Here is a 22,706-nt window from a genome sequence, read left to right on the forward strand (position 1 = left end):
AAAAATACAATAGCATTTCATCACCACAAAAGCGGAACAATATAAAAGGGGAAAAGAAAACCCTAACTGCGATTGAAGTATTCGGAGACAAATCTCAACGAATGAAATCGATCAAGTTGTAGCTCCCAGCCTCACGAACAACATATCAAAATTTGTACGAATTCCGATAAGGTTTGGCCTTTGAATGAAGGACCGAAGCCTCACCCTCTTTTTCTTCTTTCTTATGTGCGAGCTTCTCTGTTTCCATCGAGAGCTCCTTCTCTCCTTCACTGTTCTCTTTTCTCTTTCTTGTCTAGGACACACGCACCAAGCAGCTAAGAAGCACCGACATGTGTAGGAGGTCGCCGCATCGGTGTCGGACAACGACACGCGTTCGACACGGTTCAACCCACGTCCGTCTTGCAATCAACCAACCAATGTAACCCTAGCGCTCATGATGGACGGTATGGTTTCGATTCTCATTTTATTTGATTTTTCTCTTCTTTTTTATTTTTAGGGTTAAGCTTAGGTCCCCACAATTATGATGAATTAATTAAATAATGATCCCTTCTACCCAAGTAATTTTCATGTGTAAGTATACTATATATTATATTTGAAAATAATTTAAAACAATCGACGTATGAACTTGAATCAAATTAATTTGATTGATATAACCATGAAAATGTTAATTTATCATGTATATATAAAAATATACATTTAATATACAACGTGGCCCCATCGTGTCTTGTCGCGTAGCGTCGCGTGTTAGTGTCGGTGCTACTTAGCCAAGCAGCTTCTTTTTCTTCTTTTGCTTTTTGTCTTTTCTTGCCTTTTTTTTTTCTTTTGTTTTTCTATTTGTTTTATATTTGCTAGTAGGGCCCCCACAAAAGAAGCGGACACAGCCAACAGTACAGTCGGTTCATGATGTACTCGAATATTTAGATCATTTCGCGCGCGCCAGAAAAGATAACAGCAAATGTCCTGAATATGTTTTATTTGTGGAAGAAGACAAGAAATTCTCGAGGATCAAATCGATCTCATAATCGGGTTCATGTTATATTTGACATGCTCTCCGTCAATAGTCTCCCCAAGCCTAGAACTGTGACAACGACAAAGAAAAACTGAACCTCTAATCCTTTTCATTAGTAAACCTCAACAACTACTGCGTTAAATAGACTTCCGACTGTAACAGCCGAAATTAATGGAAGATCTTCATTTATGAAATCATCGTCTCACGACAGGTGAATCTCTTATTACTACAAGCAATAATCTTTCCTCTAACTGGTAATTCTCATATTGGCTAGATTAAGAAGCCAACAGGAATGGATAGGATCATGTCACGAGCATTTTGTTTACTGAGCTTGAGAGCTTCCCGTCGCATTGGCGCAGATTGCTGGGTTCTGCTTGCCAGAGATAACGGGCTTGACATTGGTACACAAGGATGTAGCAGGACCCTCGGCGCCGTGGTACGCGATATCGATGTCACTGATCTCCACTTTGTCGCACGGGTAGCGGGGGCTACAATCAAGCTTAACTGCGACCTGTGTTGAAGAAGTTCCCCGGATTCTCCTGAAGCTGACATTGCTTATCTTTATCAGGGAAGGAACCTGAAAAAACGCATGGAACAATCGATCGAAAACAGAACCTCAGGTCAAACACACTGAGATCATATAGCAAATATCCTATGAGAATGTACTTTCGGTTACCTGCGCCGTGCACTGATTCCATGGGCAGTACTTCTGATCTATGAGGATCGGGTTCCCGACATTGTCCAATGTGATATCCTCGAAATGCATGTCCATCGCGGTTCCAGCGGGAGAAGCAGGCCATGTTTTGATCCTAACGCCGTTCATCGTGCCGGTAATTGTGCTGTTTTTTACAAAAATACCAGACACAGGCTGTTCACCTGGGTATCTTCCAAGACTCCCTACACTAATGCCATGACCAGGCCCGCAAGTTACTCCATTGATGTGTATTTGCTCGCTGCCATCACCAATGGAAATGCAATCGTCCCCAGTCTTGATGCCAGTGTCGATTATATTGACCCCAGTTGAACGACCAATGTGGATTCCGTCCGTGTTGGGACTATTTCCAGGTGCGGTGATGGTAACATGTTGGAGCGTGAAATTTTTGCAGCCCAAAACATTCACATGGAACTGTTTGCTGTCAAGGGAAGTTATGTCCTGGACTATGGCATTGGTGACAAAGTTGAACCTTATGTTCTATTCATATCAAACACAGTAGATAGAATTAGTATCTCCCTATAACAAGAATTGCAAGATAAAGACTTAAAAGATAATGCGGCTGCGAAAATCAATATACCACTCTTTAAAGTTTTCAATGTAAAGCGCAACAATCCCGTGGTTGACAAGGTAAAATTAGGATCGGAAAAAGAGCTTACTATAGGAAGGTTCGCGCATTCCTTTGTTTTGCTGCAGATATTCTTTGTCCACGCCGTTTTCCCTTGACCATCGAAAGTTCCGTGACCTGACAATGTGAACTGGTCGACGTTCTGGAACGTGACCCACCCGTCGGTCTTCATTTGGGCAGGATCTGCAGGGGCCTTGAGTGTGCCATCGACCTGGACCTCAATCGCAGCCTTGCAAGGACCTCCTAAGACCACTTCCCTTAACACATATGTCCCTGCCGGCACTGTGATCTTGACTTTGCTAGCATTTGTCGACGCGCAGGCCTCTTTCCATGCGCTAACTAGTGCCTTTTTTTTAGTAGAAAAACAACATCAGACACAAATCACACAACATCCATAGGACTGACGTGAACGATTGCCTAGGAGATGTTCCCATACCTGGCTGATATCCGAACTACCGCCACCACTCGCGCCATATTTCGTGACATCATAAACTTGGGATGTTGCTGTGGAAGCAAAAAACAGAAGCGCAATTGCAGCAGGTAAAACCGATCTTTGGCCCATGTCTATACACTGTTATTTCCTTTTCTCGGCTTCGTTTCTCCTCGTAAATCCGTCGTTGAGAACGCTGTGATATTCACATCTTGGACTAACGCCCCTTTTATAATCAAGTGCGGAAGCTCAGAACAACATGAGGTTTGAACTATAATTAGACACTCCATTGTGAAGTAAGTCAAACGTTTTATTCCTGTGGCTCACCTTGGATGCTATTATTAGCCAACTTCCTCCCCACCACCGCATTATGGATGTTGAAGAATGATCTGAACTAAATGAGGCCAAGCATAAGAGTAGTTTGCACATGGATGACAAAAAGTGTCCGAGGGCCGCAAGCATAAGAGCAGCTTCTGAACATTGCCACTTTCTTTTTCTTGGCTCTTAACCCATCGATGGCAATATTTCTCCATTCTTGTAGAGCATCAGGGTCAGACGTTCTGTCATTGGGCTGGTTTGCATGGACCCGAATGTCGGGCTTAACATGTTGCCGAGGTCTGCCAATATCAGAACATTCATGTAAGAAGTTTGGAGGCGGGCCAACGCCGGAGATAGACTTTATCATGTAATTCCTTGGCCCGAACCTGCCCATTTACCTCTGCGGCCGGGCGCATTGATCACCTCCTCACAGGTCAAAGACAAGTAGCATTGTTCATTAGAAGCATGGGAAATCGATACCATTTCTCATGGATAGAATATATACAGATTAATGAATGCACGTACAAAATTTGTTACAATAACCCTCCAGTGCTAGAATTGTTATCTATATCACAGTTTGTTGCTCTTCTGATTTTCTTTTCCTACTGGTTGTATTCGCCTTTGCAAATAAACAGGGTGCACCACTCCTTTTTTCAGTCTCGGGAAATTCAGAACAAGGTTCTGTTTTCTCCGGCCTTTGTGATCCTGTATAGAAAGTCATCTATGGTTATACTCCCCAGCTCCCCACCAAATCTAGATCTGACAGTCACGGTTCCAGTTTCGACTTCCTTGGGGCCCACAACCGCCATCAATGGTATCTTCTGCTTCTCGGCATTTCTGATAAGTTTAGGCAAGCGCTCACCATGACAAACTTCAGCTCTAACGCCGTTCTCTTTCAATTTTCGCGTCACCTCATTGCAGAACTCGAGCTACATTAAACGTGAGCAACTCAGTTTTAAGGGGCGACTGAACGAAAGGAAATTGACACGACAGTGTTGAATCACCCTCCAAAGGCTAGAAATGCCCAACTGATCTCACCTGGTTGTCAGTAACTGGCAAAATTCGAGCTTGTATTGGAGAAAGCCATAATGGAAAATCTCCTGCGTAGTGCTCTATAAGGACCCCAAAGAACCGCTCGAGCGATCCAAGCACTGCCCTGTGAATCATGATAGGCCGCTTCTTCTCTAAATTTGAGTCAACATAGGTAATGTCAAACCGCTGGGGAAGATTAAAGTCAACCTGCAGATGACAAAATGGGGTTACTGATAAATGAAAAGGTCAAGCAAGATACTTGAGAAAACATAAAATCCCAGTCCTGATTCAACCATATTATAACAATCTTTTCTGTTTTAATCTTAACAGTCATCTTATTCTGAACAAAACAACCCACAGAAGTGCTCGTGCAAGCACAAAGAGAATCACCGACTAAAACCATCATATCGAAGTCTAAACCTGCGTCAAAACTCAACTTGCATAAGCTCTGAATGCTTTGAAGTTACCTGTATGGTTGAGCACTGCCACTTCCTTCCAAGAGCATCCTCAATCTTAAGATCGATCTTTGGACCATAAAATGCACCGCCTCCTTCATCAATTTCATAGCTCCATCCTTTGTCATCTAAAGCTTCTCTCAGAGCAGTTGTAGCCTTGGCCCATATATCATCATCCCCGACAGCTTTCTCTGGTCTGGTAGATAGATTAACCTCATATTTGCTAAAGCCGAACTGGAGTAAAATTCTTTCTGTAAGATCCAGAACACCCCTGATTTCACCTCTGATTTGATCTTCTAGACAGAATATGTGGGCATCATCCTACCACATATAAACAATCAAGTTCACTGTTTTGGGCATTCCCATAAACAATCCAATTGAAGATTAGAGATGATACTTAGAGGACAGAACATCTCATGACTAAGAGGCCCAAAGTTTGTGAATCAACATGATTAGATACATACAGAGCACTAAATACGGAGCACTATCATAAATAATTAAGCAATCTTTCCCAATTCTATCACGCAACTAAATATATCTCAACAGTTCAATCGAAAGGACAAGCTATATACCCTCTGGGATGAGTATCACACACCTGTGTGAAACCTCTTACACGAAATAGGCCGTGTAAGCTTCCAGACAACTCATATCTGTAGACTGTTCCCAACTCCGCAACCCGGATGGGAAAGTCGCGATAAGAGTGGGGCTTCCTTTTGTAGACCAATATGTGATAAGGGCAATTCATAGGACGAAGCTGATAGACGTCATCCTCGATGTTCATCTGTTCATACATATTTTCTTTGTAGAAGTCCAAATGACCACTGGTCTTCCAAAGATGTGCCCTCGCGACATGCGGAGTATACAAGAGATCATAACCATGTTCCATATGGAACCTTTTCCAGGAGTCCTCAATAATGTGTCTTATAATGGCACCTTTTGGGTGCCAGAAAACCAATCCTCCACCAGCTTCTTCCTGCAAATAATCATTAAGTTGGAAGTAAGATTTCATATTGCGTAAAACCGTTGCACTAGCTCCAGATTTCCAATAACCAGTGAGATGAAAATATGGATAAGTTCATTTGTTATTAGAAAGTATTGTGGTGCCCTGCAGAGCTATTTACCTGTATGGAAAAGAGATCGAGATCTTGGCCAATGCGCCTGTGATCCCGGCGTTTGGCCTCCTCTTTGAAGTGAATGTATGCTTTCAACTGTTCCTCATTCTCCCAAGCAGTGCCATAGATCCTCTGCAGCATTGGTCTCTTTTCATCTCCCCTCCAGTAAGCACCAGCAACAGACTCAAGCTCAACAGCTTTCCGGTTAATGTTTCCCGTAGATTCAACATGAGGACCAGCACAAAGATCCCACCATTCATTTCCTATAGAGAACACAATAGGAGCTTAAAATAATTCCTACATTCAAATGAAGAAAAGAATACTCGCCAACTCAGAAGGAAGCAGGTCGCTACATCTGTGATTGACATAACCCATGAAACAAGCCTCTCGCGCATGCCCGCGGGTAAAGAAACACACACAGTGAAGCACTACATAGTACAGCTAAGCTACAGCCTGCAGCACCGATTTCAGTTGCATAATGTTTTTGTGCACTCATATGTCAACTGATTAGAGAAAGGGTGGCCTGACTGCACCTCAACATAAGTCATAAAAGTCCAAACATCACTGATGGAAAACTAATAGAACAGCTTTAACTTGTGCAAAAAGTTTTGCAATTCTGGCGAAAGGTTTCTCCAACGGGTAGGGTGAAAACAAGGGACCGAGTTAAATTAAAAGAACTTTGAGTCACAGGAATAAAGTAAGGATCCGGGAAAGCAAAGGATATCACTGAACCGGTAGCAAAATAGAGCAGATACTGAAGAAAGAAGTAGGCTTACCAATATGATAGATGGTAATCGGCTCTTCCTTGATACTTTCCAGTATCTCCATTTTGTAGGGTTCATTCATTGCCATTATTCTTCTCTGAGCTTCATCTCGGGAAACTTCTTCTCTTACAAGGGGTAAATTCTTACCAATGACACGGTCCTACAGATTATGTAAGAAGTAAATCCGTGCCCTGAAAGCATACATTAATGAATGACCTCCAAAAATTATTCAATTGGTAAACTAATTCTTGGAAATGAAAAAGGAAAAATGAAGATACACCAGCATCAATTGACTATTTTTTCCTCACCATTTCCTTCTTAATCCTCTTCAAATCTTTATCTGTCAATGGCTCCATATCAAAATCATAGTAAAATCCATTGTCTATCCATGGCCCAATTGTCACTTTCGCAGCTGGGAAGAGCTTTTGAACAGCCATAGCCATCACATGCGCGCACTGCATTCACACACTAGACGCAGTTGGTCATAAAATTAAAAGCGCAATCAAATCAGCTATCCACAAAATCATCAAGTCTAATCCTGTACAAACTTGATGGACGCTGCGAAGCATTCTGAGATTATTTTAAAATTCCAGAATCTGCCATCTCTTATAGTCGGATATCTTCGGGAAAAAGAAAATTTGGAGCTTGACTATTGACCAGATTGAAAGCATCCACGAAATGCTTCTGAAGCATTTCGGATGCACTACCATCCCCCAAACGCCGATTCAATGACAGTTCACTGGCAAAATCCATACTTGAGCACAACGGTAACTTCACAATTCCCCACACATCACTCGAACCAGGAATTCTAAAGAGACATAACCAAGCACATCTAATCAACCGGAAAAAAAAAAATGGACTAACAAAAGAGAAACGCATTTATGAGCTCCGATACCGTGTGGCGAATTCGCAAGAGTCTATCCGATGACTCGTTGGTGGGCAAGACAATCCTCTCTTCCTCTCCTTTCTGGGGCTCCTCCAAGCTCTCATTTTGGCTCGTGCTCGCGGACTGAGCCGACTCGGTGGCCACAGCACAGCGCACCGAAGAGACCCCACTCCATTTCTTGCTATGAACTCCCAGACCCCAGAGTTCGCTCGCCGCGAACAGTCTCGGAACCGAGGAAATGAGCCGTTTCGCGGCCGAGAGGGCGGGAATTAGCGGAGTGCGCGGAGAAGAGCGGGTGGAGAGAAGGAGCGAAGAGGAGAGAGAATGGGACGTGGCCATTCTGCGGACAGCGAACACGGCGGTCTTCGCTCGGAGCGGAGCGAAGAGAAGTGAATGCTTCTTCAGCTAAATCCGTGATTCTTGATGTTGCTCTGACAACTTGCGAAGGTTTGTGTGGTGCTTCGTGTGTGGCCGAGGAGCGAGCGAGGTAACGTTTGACGGTTGCATAGGACTTTCCGAATCCGGCTTAACCCAGGAACGCAATCTTTTTGCGCTAATATCACCAAAAAAATCCAAATTAATTTACCATAAATTATGACCACCAAAAATTTCAAATTAATATACTTATGATAAATTATTATTATATTTACCATAAAAATTCTTAATTGGTACACGTATGACAAGTTTATCCCAAACTAATTTTTTGGGCACTAAAAAACCCAAACTGCTACATTTACCCTCATTAATTTCCGTTAAGTTAGGATAACACCACAGAAAATCTCAAACTGATACATTTATGATAAATAAAGGGTAAAAATCCCAAACTTGTACACCCGATCAACTATCACGCGTCATCAAACTCAACGATTTGACAATAAAATTCAGCGACAACTAACGAAGGGCAAATTTATCATAGGTGTACCATTTTAAGATTTTTTGTGGTTGAAAAAATAGTTTGTAAAAAATTTATCAATGGTGTATAAGTTTGGAAGTTTCGGTAGTATTAACTTTTTCTTTTCCTGGGTTATCATTTTCAGCTTCACCAATTAATACGTTTCCGGGCTTTCAAAAGATTTACCTGAAAAGCCATACATGTATAAGAAAATATGTATGACTGCATATGAAATTCTGGAAACATTTGGATGTTTCTATTTTACGAATCGAATTATTGGAACCTAAAGGTTTCTCAAGCAGTAAACGCATTCATCCTTTTGTTCTCAAGGCCTGAGTTCGAGCCATTGAGATCCGTGAATTATTACAAACTATATATTCGATATCGATGTTGCGATGAGTTTGTCATTAAGTACCGTGCCGGCTTTCATGTAGCATCGTGTGTTGCAATAAAAAATTACTTCAAATAAGGAGGGTAAATACCGGCAATTTTCGAACTTTTACTCGTTATTCAATGATATTTCCGAACTTTCTTTTGTTTAATACTACCCTTGAACTTTTGAAAATCGGTTTAACACAATCTTTTCGTTAAAACCATCAATGGAACCAGCTGGCATGAACCGAATTTTCCGCTCGATCTACTGCTTATCACTTGTCTTCATTGTTGTTTATTTGTTCACTTTAATCCATGATGTCTTGATTTTGGAACTGATCAATCTCATGAGGAGGATGTTAAAAAATTATCATTGAATTAGACAAAAACGAGTGTGAAGGCTTTCTCTGTCTGTTAAGAACGATCATATTATATTTAGTGAATCAATCGAAAACACGACCAAGTACTCTTCGACCTCGACTTCTTCTAGGTTTCCTTTCGCATTTCTGGTTCATCGCCCTGTATATAATGACTACTACTACCCATCCATTTCTCTTCGTCCAACTTCCACAACAAGCCGTAGCTCTTGAGAAACTCCTCACTGAGCTCAAACTTCTATAGCCTTCATCATCATCGTCGTTGGTTTCAGCCAAGCTCCATCGCCAATTTTTCACCATGCGCAAGGCAGCTTTGCCCGTTGCTTTGTTCATTCTGATCACCTTGTGCGCTCCATCTTTCGCTGCTCACGCCTGCAAGAACCACACATTCTTTAACGACAGGACTTTCGCCAGATGCGTCGACCTCCCGCTCCTGAACTCGTCCCTCCACTGGAACTACAACCGATCCTCATACGAGCTCGACGTGGCGTTCCGAGCTTAGAGGACGACGTACTTGAGGTGGGTCGCCTGGGCGATTAACCCGTCAGGCAAGGGAATGCTCAGGTTGCAGGCGCTCGTCGCCTATCAGAGGAACAACAACTGCTCCATGCGCGTGTACACGTCGTCGGTCGACTCGTATGCCACGATGCTGCCGGAGGGGAGATTGAAGTACCAGGTCTCAAGGATGTCCGCGACGTTTGAGAAGGATAGTGAGACGATGATATTCGCGACGGTACACCTGACCAGCGATATGTTGACAATCAACCAAGTGTGGCAAGAAGGTCCCCTGAATGGGAGAGCCAATGGACTGAGCATGCATGCAACGAGTGACGATCATATCACATGTTTCGGAATTCTCAATGTTGCCACTGGCACAACATCTTGAAATTCATAGAGATTGCATGGTAATGAACTATTTATATCATTTCGGGTTGATCGATACTTTATGAATAAAAATGAAACATGACGAAATAACAGAGTCAATTTTTGTTGTGTGTTTGAGATAAGTTATATATCTCTAAGTCAACTGTTGTTTTCATAGCCAATTTTGTTTTATTTGTCAAATCGTTGAGCATTTAAGATTTAACTGTGCAAAGTCATTCAATTGTTGTCTTATCATCCAATGTATTTTCCTGGAACATCTTTGACCATGATGGGAAGGGACTGCTCAAAAGGGGAACTCTAGCATTTCAGTAGTATCACTCAGGATTAGGGTGTCTTTGAATCACCAACGATCTTACTTGCATCTGTATATAAGATTTGTAAACCACCAGATAGCAGATACTATGGCTCTATTTGCTTCGCAAAAAACATTTTCCAATTTTTGTTTTCATTTTCCGGTATTTGGATCTCTTAGAAAAATAAGTCAACTAAAAATATTTTTCTAGTCAACAAAAAATGTTTTCCTAACTAAGCTTAAATTAAAAAAAAATAGTTTCCTCTTTAAAACCACGAAAATCATTTTTCGGACTTGAACTAGAAACTCTACGCTTGCGCATAGGAATGCTCATTCTTGGACCATTGATAGCGAGGCCAGGTCCAGGGCCCTAGTGCTCGAGCCCAAGCCGTACCTGGATCCATTGAGACAAATTTTTTTATAAAAAAGTCGAATTATTTTTTTTCTTTATTTTCTCTTTTCTTTCTTTTTCTTTGTCCTTTTTCCCTTGCTGGTCATACCGACTAGCCATAGACGCGTGATGGCAAGCTCGAGGTTTGCCTATGGCCATCGCCACCTGGCCACAACAAAGGAAGAAGGAAAAAAAAAGAAAAAAGGAAAGAAAATACTAAATTTTTTAAATTTTTTAAGAGAAATTTTTAAATAAGGGCTTAAAGTGCCCTCATTTTCTCATATAATAAGGTTGAGGTAGATCTTCTTTCAAATAAGGACTTGAAGTGCATTTATTATTTCAAAGAAAGGTAAGACCAAAGGTATTTTCGTCATTTAATTTTTTTCCCTTTTTTTTCTTTTTCCTTTTGTCTTTTCCCTCTTCCTTCCCATAGCCATTGCCGATCGACGAAGGTGTTGGACTCGGGGGAGAGCTGCTCTCGCTCGCCCAGCCCAAGCAAGGGCAACCCTCACCTCGCCCGGGCCGGCAAGGCTAGACGTCAAGTGAGAGTTGCCTTCGCTAGATCTAGCGAGGGTCGCCCTCTCCCTACGCCGATCCAGGTAAGAGCAGCCCTTGCCTAAGGCTAGCGATGATCGGGGGAGGGGAGAGTGAGGAAAAAAAAGAAAAGAAAAAAAATTAAAATGGAAAGGATGAAATTGCCCTCATGCCTTAGGCCCTTCTTTGAAATGTTTGGAGCGTTTGAGACCCTTATTTAAAAAAATTCCACTTCAAGCTTTTATTTGAAAAAATGATGGCACTTCGGGCTTTTATTTGAATTTTTTTCTTTTTAAATTATAAAAATTATTTACGTTGAAACCAGCCGTACCACGTAGGATAGCCAATGCTAATGTCAGTAATTTTTAGCCAACCGACGATGCTAAAAATCAAATTAGATTTTCCTTACTAAATGATGGAAAAAAATTTCTAATTCATTTTTAAATTCAACCAAAATACAGGTAAATATTGCTATTTTTCTGAGCATTTACTTTTCGGAAAATATTTTCAAAAGACGTCATATTTTTTGCAAAACAAATGAAGGCTGTATACTAGAAGCAACACCACTTTATTTGAATTTGTTAGTGTCACAACGTTTAAATGTGGTGTATTTGAGATAGACACGCATACAAACATACTCGAAATAAGAACATCATAATGTCTTAATTTTTTTATGATGCTCACTTGAATATTATGATTTTTTTTATCACTTTAAGTATCATATCATTAAAAAAAATCGATCATTTAAGTGTTTTTTTGGGCAATTCTGTATTGCATGGCTTTTTAAAGGGTTAATATTATGAAAAATCCTAAACTGGTACATTTGTGATAAATTTATCCTAAATTATTTTTTTGACCACCAAAAATCTCAAATTGGTACGGTTGTGACAAATTTACTCCAAAATATTTTTTTTGACCACCAAAAACTCTAAACTAGTACACTTATGATAGATTTACCCTAAACTAATTTTTTTTACCACAAAAATCCCAAACGGATATACCTCTAACAAACATAGGGTAAAAATCTCAAGTTGGTACACCCGTCAATTGCCACGTATCATACAACTTAGCACTTTAATGGTTAAATTTAACGAAAATTAATGAAGAGTAAATTTATCACAGATATACCAGTTTAGGATAAAATTGTCACAAATGAATCCGTTTGAACTTTTTTGTGATTAAAAAAATAATTTATGATAAATTTATTACAGGTACTAATTTGAAATTTTTTTGTGATATCAACCTTTTTTAAATTGGCTGCTGTCATGTTGGCAACTGAATGGCCACGGTGATGTCAGCGCGAGTCGAGCTTGCCAAGCTCTACACCTCTCACGATTAGTCCAAGGCAATCCGAGTCATCGACTCGCTTGGCTTCGTCGCGTGCAATCCAGGACTACACATTCTTCGGTTTGCCTTGACGAACGAGAAGTATAGGAGGCCATGCTCCTATGCTCGATCGGGTGTTCGATTCTGGAAATCAGATTCTCAAGACAGTTAAAAATCGCTGTTCTCGACTCGTTCTGTCAATTGCCCCGAACGATTCAGGAGGTGATTTTGCCCAAAATTAAGGGAATTTGGGTTTTCGATGATTTGGGAACGAGGCTTCAGTATAAAAAGGGGAAGTTTTAAGTGATCGATTTTTTACTGATGTAGCATTCAAATGATGGGGAAAAAAAATTATGATGCTTATGTGGGTAATTTTCGTTCTATTCTTATCTCTACATATCCGCATGCATATTTTTTCGGCCTCGAAAGGACCAACAACGGCACATGGTAGAGAGGTTGAGGCACGGAGGTTGGTGCATCGGCCTTTCGGCGTCGTCGGGCGAGGGAGGGCGGGAAGAGGGAGCAGTGCCTTTGGTAATCTTTTGGACCGAGGGTAATTTGGCAAAGTGATAATCAAACATGGGTAAGAGATGTGAGTTTAGGCTATTTAACCATTGTTGTGGTTCATCATATTTATTCTATGCCCCTTATTCATATTTGGCTGCTGACTATGGTACACATCTATCATTATTCGCACGTTGAAAGTACAGGATATTATTTACAATTTTCCTTTGATGAGGTATTAATCATGGCATCTAGAATAATTAAGGTCAGACTAATCACATCAAGAAAAGTCTTCCTGCGTATTTATCTGACTAATTGGCTAATAAATTTCCAAATGTTGTCACAGAATCCCACTCCTATTAGATTGACAATTGACAAGGCACCGCGAAAATTACAGAAAAAATTATAAAAACTTATTGAAAATATGTCAATTCAATCCTAAACTTTTTGTTTTTGACATATTCAGTCCTAAACATTTTGCAATTGTGTCAATGCAGTCCATCCGACAAGTTTTGGCCAGTCAGCATTGATGTGGACACCGGCCAACCGATGAACTAATATTTTAATAATTTTTTATAGGTCCTTTGAATTTTTTTTTTCTTCCCCTTTCCTTTTCTTGTTCTACCGTGTCCCATGAGAAGTTCCAATACCATGGATGATAAGCGAGGCTCACAGAGGACAACCGGCGATGATCACAAAAGATGACCAGCGAGGCTCTTGCTAGCCTCGTCATGGCTGGACAAGGCAAGGCCAAGCCTCACCAGCCCAAATTTGGAGAGACTCGACCTCACCGTCACGAGGCAAGGCTCAGCTATCCCTCCTCCGGCAACAACGAGGTTGAGCCTCCCCATGGTTGGGTGAGGCTTTGCCATCCTTGCCCGGCCATGGCAAGGCCGAAGAGAGCCTCTCTAATTGTCCTCCGGCCGGTCGCCGAGGTCCGGCAACCAGTGGAGGTGGGATATGGAAGCTGGAGGTAGATCGGTGAAGGAGAAGAAAAATAAAATCAAAAAATCAAAAAATTATAAAAATATTAGGTCACAAACCGGTCGGCGTCCACGTCAGCATCAAACGGACTGAATTGGCACAATTGCAAAATGTGTATGACTAAACCGGTAAAAAAAAGGTTTATGAATAAATTGGCACAATTACAATAGATTTAGAATTTTTTTGGTAATTTTCCCGAAGAAAGGAATCATTACCAAAAATTTTCACATCATAATTCACAACTATATCCTATTTCTCCCAGACGTCCTATGTTTTTTTATTTATTGTCGATTAACAGTAAGGTGTCACCAAGAACTCCTTAAAATTTAGGTTAATTTGTGAAACCGGCGACTTTGACTCTGACATTAATACCAATCACACGTTACCATCTTCTTCGGAGACGGATCTGGAGCGATGGGGAGGGAGACGAGAGAAGAAAACAGAAGGTGATGGACCAAAGAAGCATGGGATCGTCCCAATATGCATGAATAAAAGGACACCCACCTCCAATTTATGTATAAGCCTAACAAGAAAAAAATAATAAAAAATAAAAATAAAAGGCTCTCTCTATCATATGGGTCATACAACAGACCCTCAACAAGGAGCTGAACAAAAAAAAAAATCAAGAAAATCCAAAATTAAATCATAATCTATGAGTAAAACCTCGTACTATACTCTGCCATTTCTGTAACCGTCGTCTCCATTCGTGCTGTGAGAGATCTTCGGAGCTGAGGATGCTGCCTTTTTTCTCTTGATGACGATGTACCAAGTGATGGCTTCCAAAACTGCGGCGCTGGCCCCCAAGGAGGCCACGATCGCGATGTACGCGGTCCGCCATTTCTGTTCCGGGTCCAATATGTCCAACCCCTTGAACACGTTGACTATGCTCAGGACGATCACCGTGTATCCGACCGTGTGGTGATACATGTTCCAGTAGAGTCTGTACTTGTGATCCTTCTTGGGCCTCAGAAGCAGAGCGAATCCCTGCAGACCACAGCCCCGAACCAAATGGCCATGGGTGAGATCGTGTCGAGTTCCCGTCGCGTGGACATGATTTTGATTATGAAATGGAATCATCTGACTTGGCCATGCGTGATGCAAGATTGGGAACGTACCTGAACGGTTCCCAGGACGGAAAGGGCGAGGCCGATGTTGCCGTGGACCTTGTTGTTGGCTGAGGACTCGCTCCCGAGCTTGAGGCCGGTGGCCCAGCCGGCGACGCCGACAGCGTAGGCCGAGGCCTGGCACGAGATGTGGAGGTAGAACCACGCAGGGTCGGCCGATTGGAACACCTTCAGGTACCTGGCGATCAATGCTCCCATCGGCATCAGTGTCCCCCAACTCACCGCATTCAACACCCCATGCACCTGCAAATCCATATAAATCGTTCACGGAAATGATTCTTGTTTTCAAGCAATTTCGAACGACTAATGCTAATGATACTGGAACTGGTTTCAGAAGTTAAGTGTGCTGCTTACATTCCTCCGCCGCTGCCTCGAGCTTCCGGATCCGCCGGTCCCCCCAGTGGTCCCGGACAGGAAGTTCAGCGTCCCCACTGACTCAACGTTGGCCCCACTCGTCGGGTGCGTTCCGGGGGACCCGTTCTCCACGGGGCCGACCTGCCACACCTGGTTCACCGTCGTCATTCCGCTGCTCAGCTGCAGCGTCGCGAAGATGGTCATCTCGCTGCTCTCGAGCGCCGCCGAGATGTTCGACACCCCGAAGCTCAGGGTCCCCGGCGACAGAGACGTCTGGAGGCTGTCCACCGGGGAGGTGTAGGCCCACACTGACCCGCTCGAGTTCTGGTAGGCGACGAGCGCCTGCGAGCCCACCATCTGGAGGCCGGAGGGGTTGATGGCCCAGGAAACCCAGTTGGACGACGTGGCTCCGGTGACCCGGAAGGCGATGTCCGCGACATACGAGGTATCATTGTAGTTCCAGTGAAGGTAGGAGCTCAGGACCGGGAGGTCAACGCAGGACGCGTAGACCCTGTTGCCCGAGAAGGCGTAGCTCTGGCATGTCTGAGCGAGAGATGGAGCGAGAAACAGAGAGAACAGAGCAAGCGAAAGCAGGGCAAGGTGGGGCGAGTCGGCACGAGCTCCGTTCATGGCGGTCGCTACTCAAGACGCCCTTGAGGAACAAGAGTTTCTCGAGAAAAAACGAGTTGGGGTTGGTGGAACTGCGAATGTTGACTGATAATATCGCGATTCGCAATGAACACATGGGCCGGGGCGCGTGTATATATACATATATACATGGGTTGGTGCAGATTTTCTGCCGCCGTGAATATGAAAGCAAGGTGTGAATTTTGATTACGGAAGGTGCTGAGAAAGAGGAAGGGTCTGATTGTCCGACTCGGTTTGTTTCCGACTTTCTTAATGTCTGATTGGCGGTTGGTCGCATAGTCCGACCATGAACGAGGAGGAGCCAGAGCCATTCCTGCGCGTTCCCACTTTCCGACCTGTTGAAACTTGTACTCTTTCCTCCCATCGCACGACGTTGATCCGTGGGTTGACTTGTGAGGGGGTCGGAAGGCGGAAGAAGCAAAACGGCGTCGCTTTCTTCCCGGGCGTTCATTTTGTCATGGCCATGTGATAATATCATTGCTTACCTTCTCCTGACATGGGGGGTTGACCATGTGGCCTGCCTGTGTGAAATGTGAACGGGGCTTTTCTTTTAATATTAATGCTCGATTAATCATAAATGAAAATCATTAATTGAATTATCCATGTGTTTAGCTCCCCGGTAGTGTTCGATGATTATGATTATGTGATTTAATAAAGTTCTCGGGTTCACACGAGAAAATTCAAGGAAGAGAAAATAAATTATCAGTTAGAAGTAATCGGATATTCTAAATGAAAAATCATTTCTAGAGGATCTTCCTTATGGACTATGCTTTAACCTGGAGGTTCATATATATATAAAACCATCACCCAGTGGAAGATTACAACACTCGGTCAACATCCTTCGAAATAAGCACCTTTCATAATCTAGAAGTTGTTGCACCAATTGCCGCGGAGTCATCAAGAAGTAATAGAAATGAAGGGAAAAAAAAAATTGTTTTGGAGGGGGAAAACTGACCTGAAGTTGATTAAAATGGCAAAGATCACTTAACGGTTCTCATAAAGCTTAGTCTAGCAAAAGATATATAGCAAAATAGAGGGGAAAAATCATCCAAAAGAAAAATTTATAAACTTATTGTAAGAGTGTCAATTCATATTTGAATCTTTTGATTTGGCCAACATTGTCTGAAACATGTTGACAATTTATTAATATAGTTCTTATTGGCCGGAAATCACTGTCATGAATAATTTTTGTAATTTTCTTTATAAATTTTCTATGTACTTTCTTTATTTATTATAAGTTTTCACTGAAAAAAAAAAAGAAAAAGAAAGAAAAGAGAAGAGAGGAAAAAGAAAAGAATAAAAAAATTATTAAAAAATGATAGATTTTATAAAATAAAAATAAAAACAATACAAAAAATTGTCCAAGCCAACCTTAACCGTGCCATGTTGCACCATTGATGTCCCCGTTAATCCTTGTATGTTAAAATTGGCCGAAAAGACTATATTAAAAAATTGTCAAGAGATTTAAGACTGGATTTACATTTGTATAATAGATTTATGATTTTTTTTTAGGGAAAACTCCAAATAATGACCTAAAGTGGATTTTGTTTCAAATAAAAGCCCGAAGTGTCCTCTTGGACACGACTAAGGGCATTTTCGTTATTTACTCTCTATTTTATTTTTTTTCCAATTTTTTTGTTGCGGCTAACGAGGCGACCCTCGCATGAGGCGAGGCCATCCCTCACGGCAATTGAGGGTGGCCTCTCCTAGACGGCCACATGCAAAGCGACCCTTAACTGGGTAGGATGAGGTTGCCTTACATGACCACCGGCAAAAACGAAGGGAAAAAAGCAAAGGAACAAAAAGATTAAAAAAATCAAATGGCGAAAATGCCATTAGTCAAACCCTTTTATGAAATAAGGAAATCATTTCAAATTTTTATTTGAAATAAAGTCTACTTTATATTTTTATTTGAAAAAAAAAACCATACTTAGGCCTTTATTTAGAATAAAAATTTTTATTTTTTGAGAGATTAAAAGTTGCTTTATCTCTCTCTTAGTACGTCGAGTACGGGTATCATGGGTTGGAATTTCAACTCAGAACCTTGAGACTTGAGAGGCAAAGCTATGAGAAAGGCAAAACGACCGCGCGAACGTGTGTGTTTTTTTTCTTTTTTGGTCGGTGACGAACGTGTTTGACTCGCCGATGAAATGACATAAAGTGTCGAGAAAAAATGGGGAGAAGATTGAGAGGTTGACGTCCAGGGTGACGTAGGTGTCGACCCCAGCGCACTGACCGGGCCGTGGAAAAGCGCGGTGACCTTCAGATCTTCGATTGGGTCCAGCTTGCTTGCCGTGTCGGTTAACCATGAAGGATCAGACACGAGAAAAATCATTAAAATTCTGTAAAGAGAAGGAATAGCAATTCATGTTGTATTTTCTATAAACACATAAAAGTCATGTCATGCCCCTCGAAAGCACGCTAAAAACCCAGTCCCATGGACTCGTCAGCAGCCCCCAAAAGTCTTCCCGTACCAAGACCGTGACTGGAGGTCCTCAATCATGATTGGGTTAACTTAACCACGTAAATCAGTTGAAACTCCCCCGCCTTGTCCTCTTCTCCTTCACGTGGTTGACACACTTCCCATTCACAGAACTCGGACGGCACAAGAGGCGTTGTCCCATCCGTCTCCCTCGCCGCCCCCTCCCTTAATAGTCAACTAGACATGGCCACGGGCCGATTTAGGTCCGGAACCAGCCCGTGAAATAATTGAAATCGGCCCGTTGATCGAGACCGACAATTCCCAATCAGAATCGGCCTGGCCCCTCACAAGCTGGTTCCAATTTTAAAAAATTAGGAACCAGCCAAAAAATAAAAAGGCCGGCTGCCGGCCCAATTGGAGAAAGAGCCAATAACTCTTTCCCCTCCCCCCACCCGGGCCCACCATCCCCCCGGCCCCATCCCCTCTCCCCCCTTCTTATGGCCGTTGCAAACCCCCCTCATTTTTTTATTTTTTTTCTTTTGTAAATTCGCCATAAATATCATACATTCCCATTTCATTTTTTCTCATAAATTCTCTCAAATTCTCTTAATTCTCAGTTCTCTCAAATTCTCTCAATTCCGGTTCAATTGTGTCAATTTTCTAAATCGGCTTTCCGCTCAATTTTTTGAAAAAAATGACAAGTGAAAGCGGAGGCGGTGATAAGGGAAAAAACTCGATGTCGATGGGGATGGGGAAATCCGATTATCCTCAACATCATGATCCTTGTGAGTTTACATTTTGGGCAGACGATGATGATATTATCAACTATGTTCCCAACGTCAAGCACATCCCAACGCAACATAGTCTTCATCCTCTTACCAACGTCAAAGAAACGTCGACAGTAAAGCAGTAGGAACGGCAGACCCGAGAGAGTAAATTCAACTTATGGTAATACTTCGATAAGGTATATGTAAGCGGAGACAAATACAAGATAAATTACAAATATTATACGAAATCATACAATTTTAATAAAGAAGACGGATATGAAACATACTTTGGGCATCCGACACAAAAACATGCAACGCAAGTGGGAATCGACACCAGACAACAACAAATTTTCGGGTACGCCAATCCTAACACTTCTCTTTTATTTCGTTATAGTGATGAATTTTATAAAGAAACATTAGTTCAATATGTTGCCATTGAACATTTACCTTTTACTACTAGTAAAAACTTTGGTTTGAATTTTTTGATCAACACCGCATGTACTCCGCAAGCAAAACATGTTTCGAGAACTACTCTTAAACGTGAACTTTTTATGGTGTATAAAAAAAAAAAGCTTTGCAAATTTTTTTTGTGGATTTCAATAGACATGTGCATATAAATAGCGATATTTGGAGTGTCCTTGGCAAATTTATTTTTATATAGATATCACATGTCATTGGATAAGTGACGATTGAAACATTCAAAAATGAGTACTTGCATTTCGAGTGTTTAATGAAAGGCATACTGCCAATAATATTTATAGAATAATTAGGCAAGTTTTAAAAGAATATAATTTGATTAATAAAATTTTTTCAATTGGTTTGATAGTGCCGCGTCAAATACCTCTTCCATTCCCAATTTAGAAAATATTTTTAAACCCTCTTTTATCAAATAATTTTTTCACATTAGATGTGCTTGCCATGTTTTAAATTTATTTATGCAAAATAGTTTACGAACTCTTGAGACTTTTCTCACCCCAATAAAGAGAGCAATTAAATTTTTATGGAGTCATTCCCAAGTTATGAAAGAATGGGGAAGATTTTGTAAATCACATGGACAAAAAGGAAAAAGATTTCCAAAAGATGTTTCGATTTGTTGGCATTCTACTTACGAGTTGCTTCATCAATCTTTTGCTTATAAAGATTTGTTATGTACTTTTAATTCAAATAATGTTTTTGAAATTACTTTACTCCATCAAGATTGGGTTGTTTGCAAAATAAATTTAGCTTTTTTGAAATTTTTTAATGATGCAATTGATATTTTATCTGGTATTTATTATCCTACTACGCATTTATTTTTAATAGAGTGTGTAAACATTGCTGGTATTTTTTGTGAATATGAGCAAGATTTTCAATTAGCTCTAACTATTATAGCAATGAAAGCAAAATGGCTACATTATTATGCTTGCATTCCTCTTATTTATTTGGTTGTTATTGTTTTCGATCAACGTACTAAATTAGATGGTTTGTATGATTATTTGAATGATTATTATTATTATAATTGTTTACATTTAAATGAAACAGTGGATATTAAAATTACACAAGTAGAGGTTAAAAACGCTACAGTAGCATTATATAATGAATTTTGTAGTAGATATGATTTAGGTGATAGTGGATCTTCTCAACCTAGTGCCTCACAAAGGGAGGAGTGTGGTAAACTTAGTAGATACAATCTGCTAATTAATAGACAAAAAAGACAAAAGGGAGCAACGGGTAATATTTTCGAATTACAAAATTATTTAGTCGCTGCTTTTGAGTTATGTGATTCCGAACACATCACAGATTTCAAAATTCTGGAGTGGTAGAAGACTCATTCAATCCAATTCCCAGTCATCTCTCTCATCGCAAGACATATGTTAGCAACTCATTCTTCAACAACTGCAGTTGAACAAACATTTAGCGCTAGAGGATTAGTTTTGGACGACCGTCTTTCAAGATTGAATTCGGATGCCGTGGAGGCTCAAGCTTATGTCCACGATTGGACAAAGGCTAAATTTCGACAACAAGAGCTGGATCAAGACGACGAATTATTCAATGATGATAGTAGAGATACCAACACCATGGGTACCACAACAAGTAGCGATGATTGACGATGAGATAAGTTGGGGTTATCAAAGGTAAAAGAACTATATGGGTTTTGATTCTTATATTCCCAAGAAGATATGTAGGCACTTAACGATAATTCATTAAGTTCAAGCTCATTCCCTCTCCCCTTTTTTTTCCCCCAAATTTGATTACAATGTACAATTTGACTATAATTTATAATTGATAATTTTTTATTTTTTATTTCATAATTTATTATTTTAAATTGGGAACCAAAATCGGGCCTTGAACTAGCCTGGAATCGGAACCACCGGTTCATGGCCCGTGGCTACGTCTACGATCAACACACAGTGTCTCTCTTTGCCTCGTTCCTCAACACAGCGCCTTCTCGCTACTCAAGCTCTTCAGCACGGGCTCTCGCCTACCCACAAGTCCACCCTTATCACTAGCGACTCTCCTTCTAACTCTAACCTCGACAGCTACCTTTCCTCGAGCCCGACCTCTTCTCCTCAAGCTCGACCTCTTCTTTTTCTGAGTTATTTTCCTAATTGTCCTCGCGTGTCCCTTCCGTTGATTGCGCACCAGAAACTTGGACATGCACACACGTTGACCGCATATCCAAGCGTGTGTCGAGCGCATGTTAGACACCCACACGCAAAAAATACTTTGCAGAGCATGTCTGTGCTACATAGGGTCTGTTTGGCGGTGATTTCGATCCTCTTTTTCTGTTCCCATAAACAAAAAAGGATCAGAAACATGTTTGGTAATGAAAAAAAAAATGATTTTGATTCTGGTCCCGGGAACACTTTTGGACCACTTTTCGGAAGCAAAAAAAAGATGATTCCGGTGTTTTGGAACACTTTTGGGGATCACTTTTTTACCCAATATACTTATGACTTATCCCTCATACTTATAATTAAATTTTTAATATAAAATGGTATTATTTTAAAAAAAAAAAGTCCACGTGGATTTTCAACTTTACATAAATTAAAATAAATTAAAATTCAATTTTAAAAATTGCTAAAAACTAATTTGCTTAAATTAAAAATTTTATTTAAGGAAAATTTAATAAAAAAATTTAAAAATTTAAGAAATGGGGGAAATAAAAAATATTTATATTTTTAATTTAACAATTTAAAAATAATTAAAAAAATTAGATTGAAAATAGCTAAAATTTTGAAAAAAAAAATTCCCGTCACCGTATTCCCCCCCCCTTTTTTTCTTAAAAAATTAGTTTTTTTTGTAAAATTTTAAACCTATTTTTAAATTCAAGTTAAATTTATATTTATATTTAAAAAATTAGTTTTTAGAAATTTTTTAAATCTAATTTATTTTTTATATTAAGGGACCTCTAATACACATTTTTTTTTCGAATTTTTAGCTATTTTATTTTTTATTCTAATTAAGTTTTATTTTTTATTTCCTATTATGTTTTTTCAACTTTTATC

The 22,706-nt window shown here is 40.6% G+C and overlaps 4 protein-coding genes across 5 annotated transcripts; 1 reads left to right on the forward strand and 3 right to left on the reverse strand.

The window, feature by feature from the left end:
• Positions 1–1,135: 1,135 nt before the first annotated feature.
• On the reverse strand, positions 1,136–2,959 carry LOC115747582 (exopolygalacturonase-like). Its single transcript, XM_030683789.2, has 4 exons — positions 2,786–2,959; positions 2,381–2,695; positions 1,686–2,201; positions 1,136–1,586 (listed from the first exon to the last, which is right to left on the reverse strand). Exons 1-4 carry the CDS (start codon positions 2,909–2,911, stop codon positions 1,332–1,334), a joined length of 1,212 nt encoding a protein of 403 aa, XP_030539649.1. The 5' UTR covers positions 2,912–2,959; the 3' UTR covers positions 1,136–1,331.
• A 575-nt stretch (positions 2,960–3,534) lies between these two features.
• Positions 3,535–7,832, reverse strand: LOC115747615 (threonine--tRNA ligase, chloroplastic/mitochondrial 2). Its single transcript, XM_030683835.2, has 8 exons — positions 7,356–7,832; positions 6,769–6,915; positions 6,473–6,620; positions 5,706–5,959; positions 5,180–5,557; positions 4,597–4,905; positions 4,136–4,336; positions 3,535–4,026 (listed from the first exon to the last, which is right to left on the reverse strand). The coding sequence occupies exons 1-8, from the start codon at positions 7,683–7,685 to the stop codon at positions 3,766–3,768; spliced, it is 2,028 nt and encodes a 675-aa protein (XP_030539695.1). The 5' UTR covers positions 7,686–7,832; the 3' UTR covers positions 3,535–3,765.
• Positions 7,833–9,543: 1,711 nt separating this feature from the next.
• LOC115747581 (cytochrome b561 and DOMON domain-containing protein At5g48750-like) lies at positions 9,544–9,873 on the forward strand. The gene has a single exon (XM_030683788.1). It carries the CDS (start codon positions 9,544–9,546, stop codon positions 9,871–9,873), a length of 330 nt encoding a protein of 109 aa, XP_030539648.1.
• Positions 9,874–14,384: 4,511 nt separating this feature from the next.
• On the reverse strand, positions 14,385–16,128 carry LOC115747616 (cytochrome b561 and DOMON domain-containing protein At5g47530-like). 2 transcript variants are annotated; one of them, XM_048271396.1, is made up of 3 exons: positions 15,382–16,128; positions 15,026–15,270; positions 14,385–14,894 (listed from the first exon to the last, which is right to left on the reverse strand). In XM_048271396.1, exons 1-3 carry the CDS (start codon positions 16,009–16,011, stop codon positions 14,573–14,575), a joined length of 1,197 nt encoding a protein of 398 aa, XP_048127353.1. In that variant the 5' UTR covers positions 16,012–16,128; the 3' UTR covers positions 14,385–14,572. The 2 variants fall into 2 exon arrangements, with proteins under 2 accessions (XP_048127353.1, XP_030539697.1); XM_030683837.2 differs by having other exon boundaries at positions 14,385–14,887; positions 15,019–15,270.
• Between the last annotated feature and the right edge of the window lie 6,578 nt (positions 16,129–22,706).

Source organism: Rhodamnia argentea, chromosome 10, assembly GCF_020921035.1.
Source record: "Rhodamnia argentea isolate NSW1041297 chromosome 10, ASM2092103v1, whole genome shotgun sequence".
In the NCBI taxonomy this organism is placed as follows: Eukaryota; Viridiplantae; Streptophyta; class Magnoliopsida; order Myrtales; family Myrtaceae; genus Rhodamnia; species Rhodamnia argentea.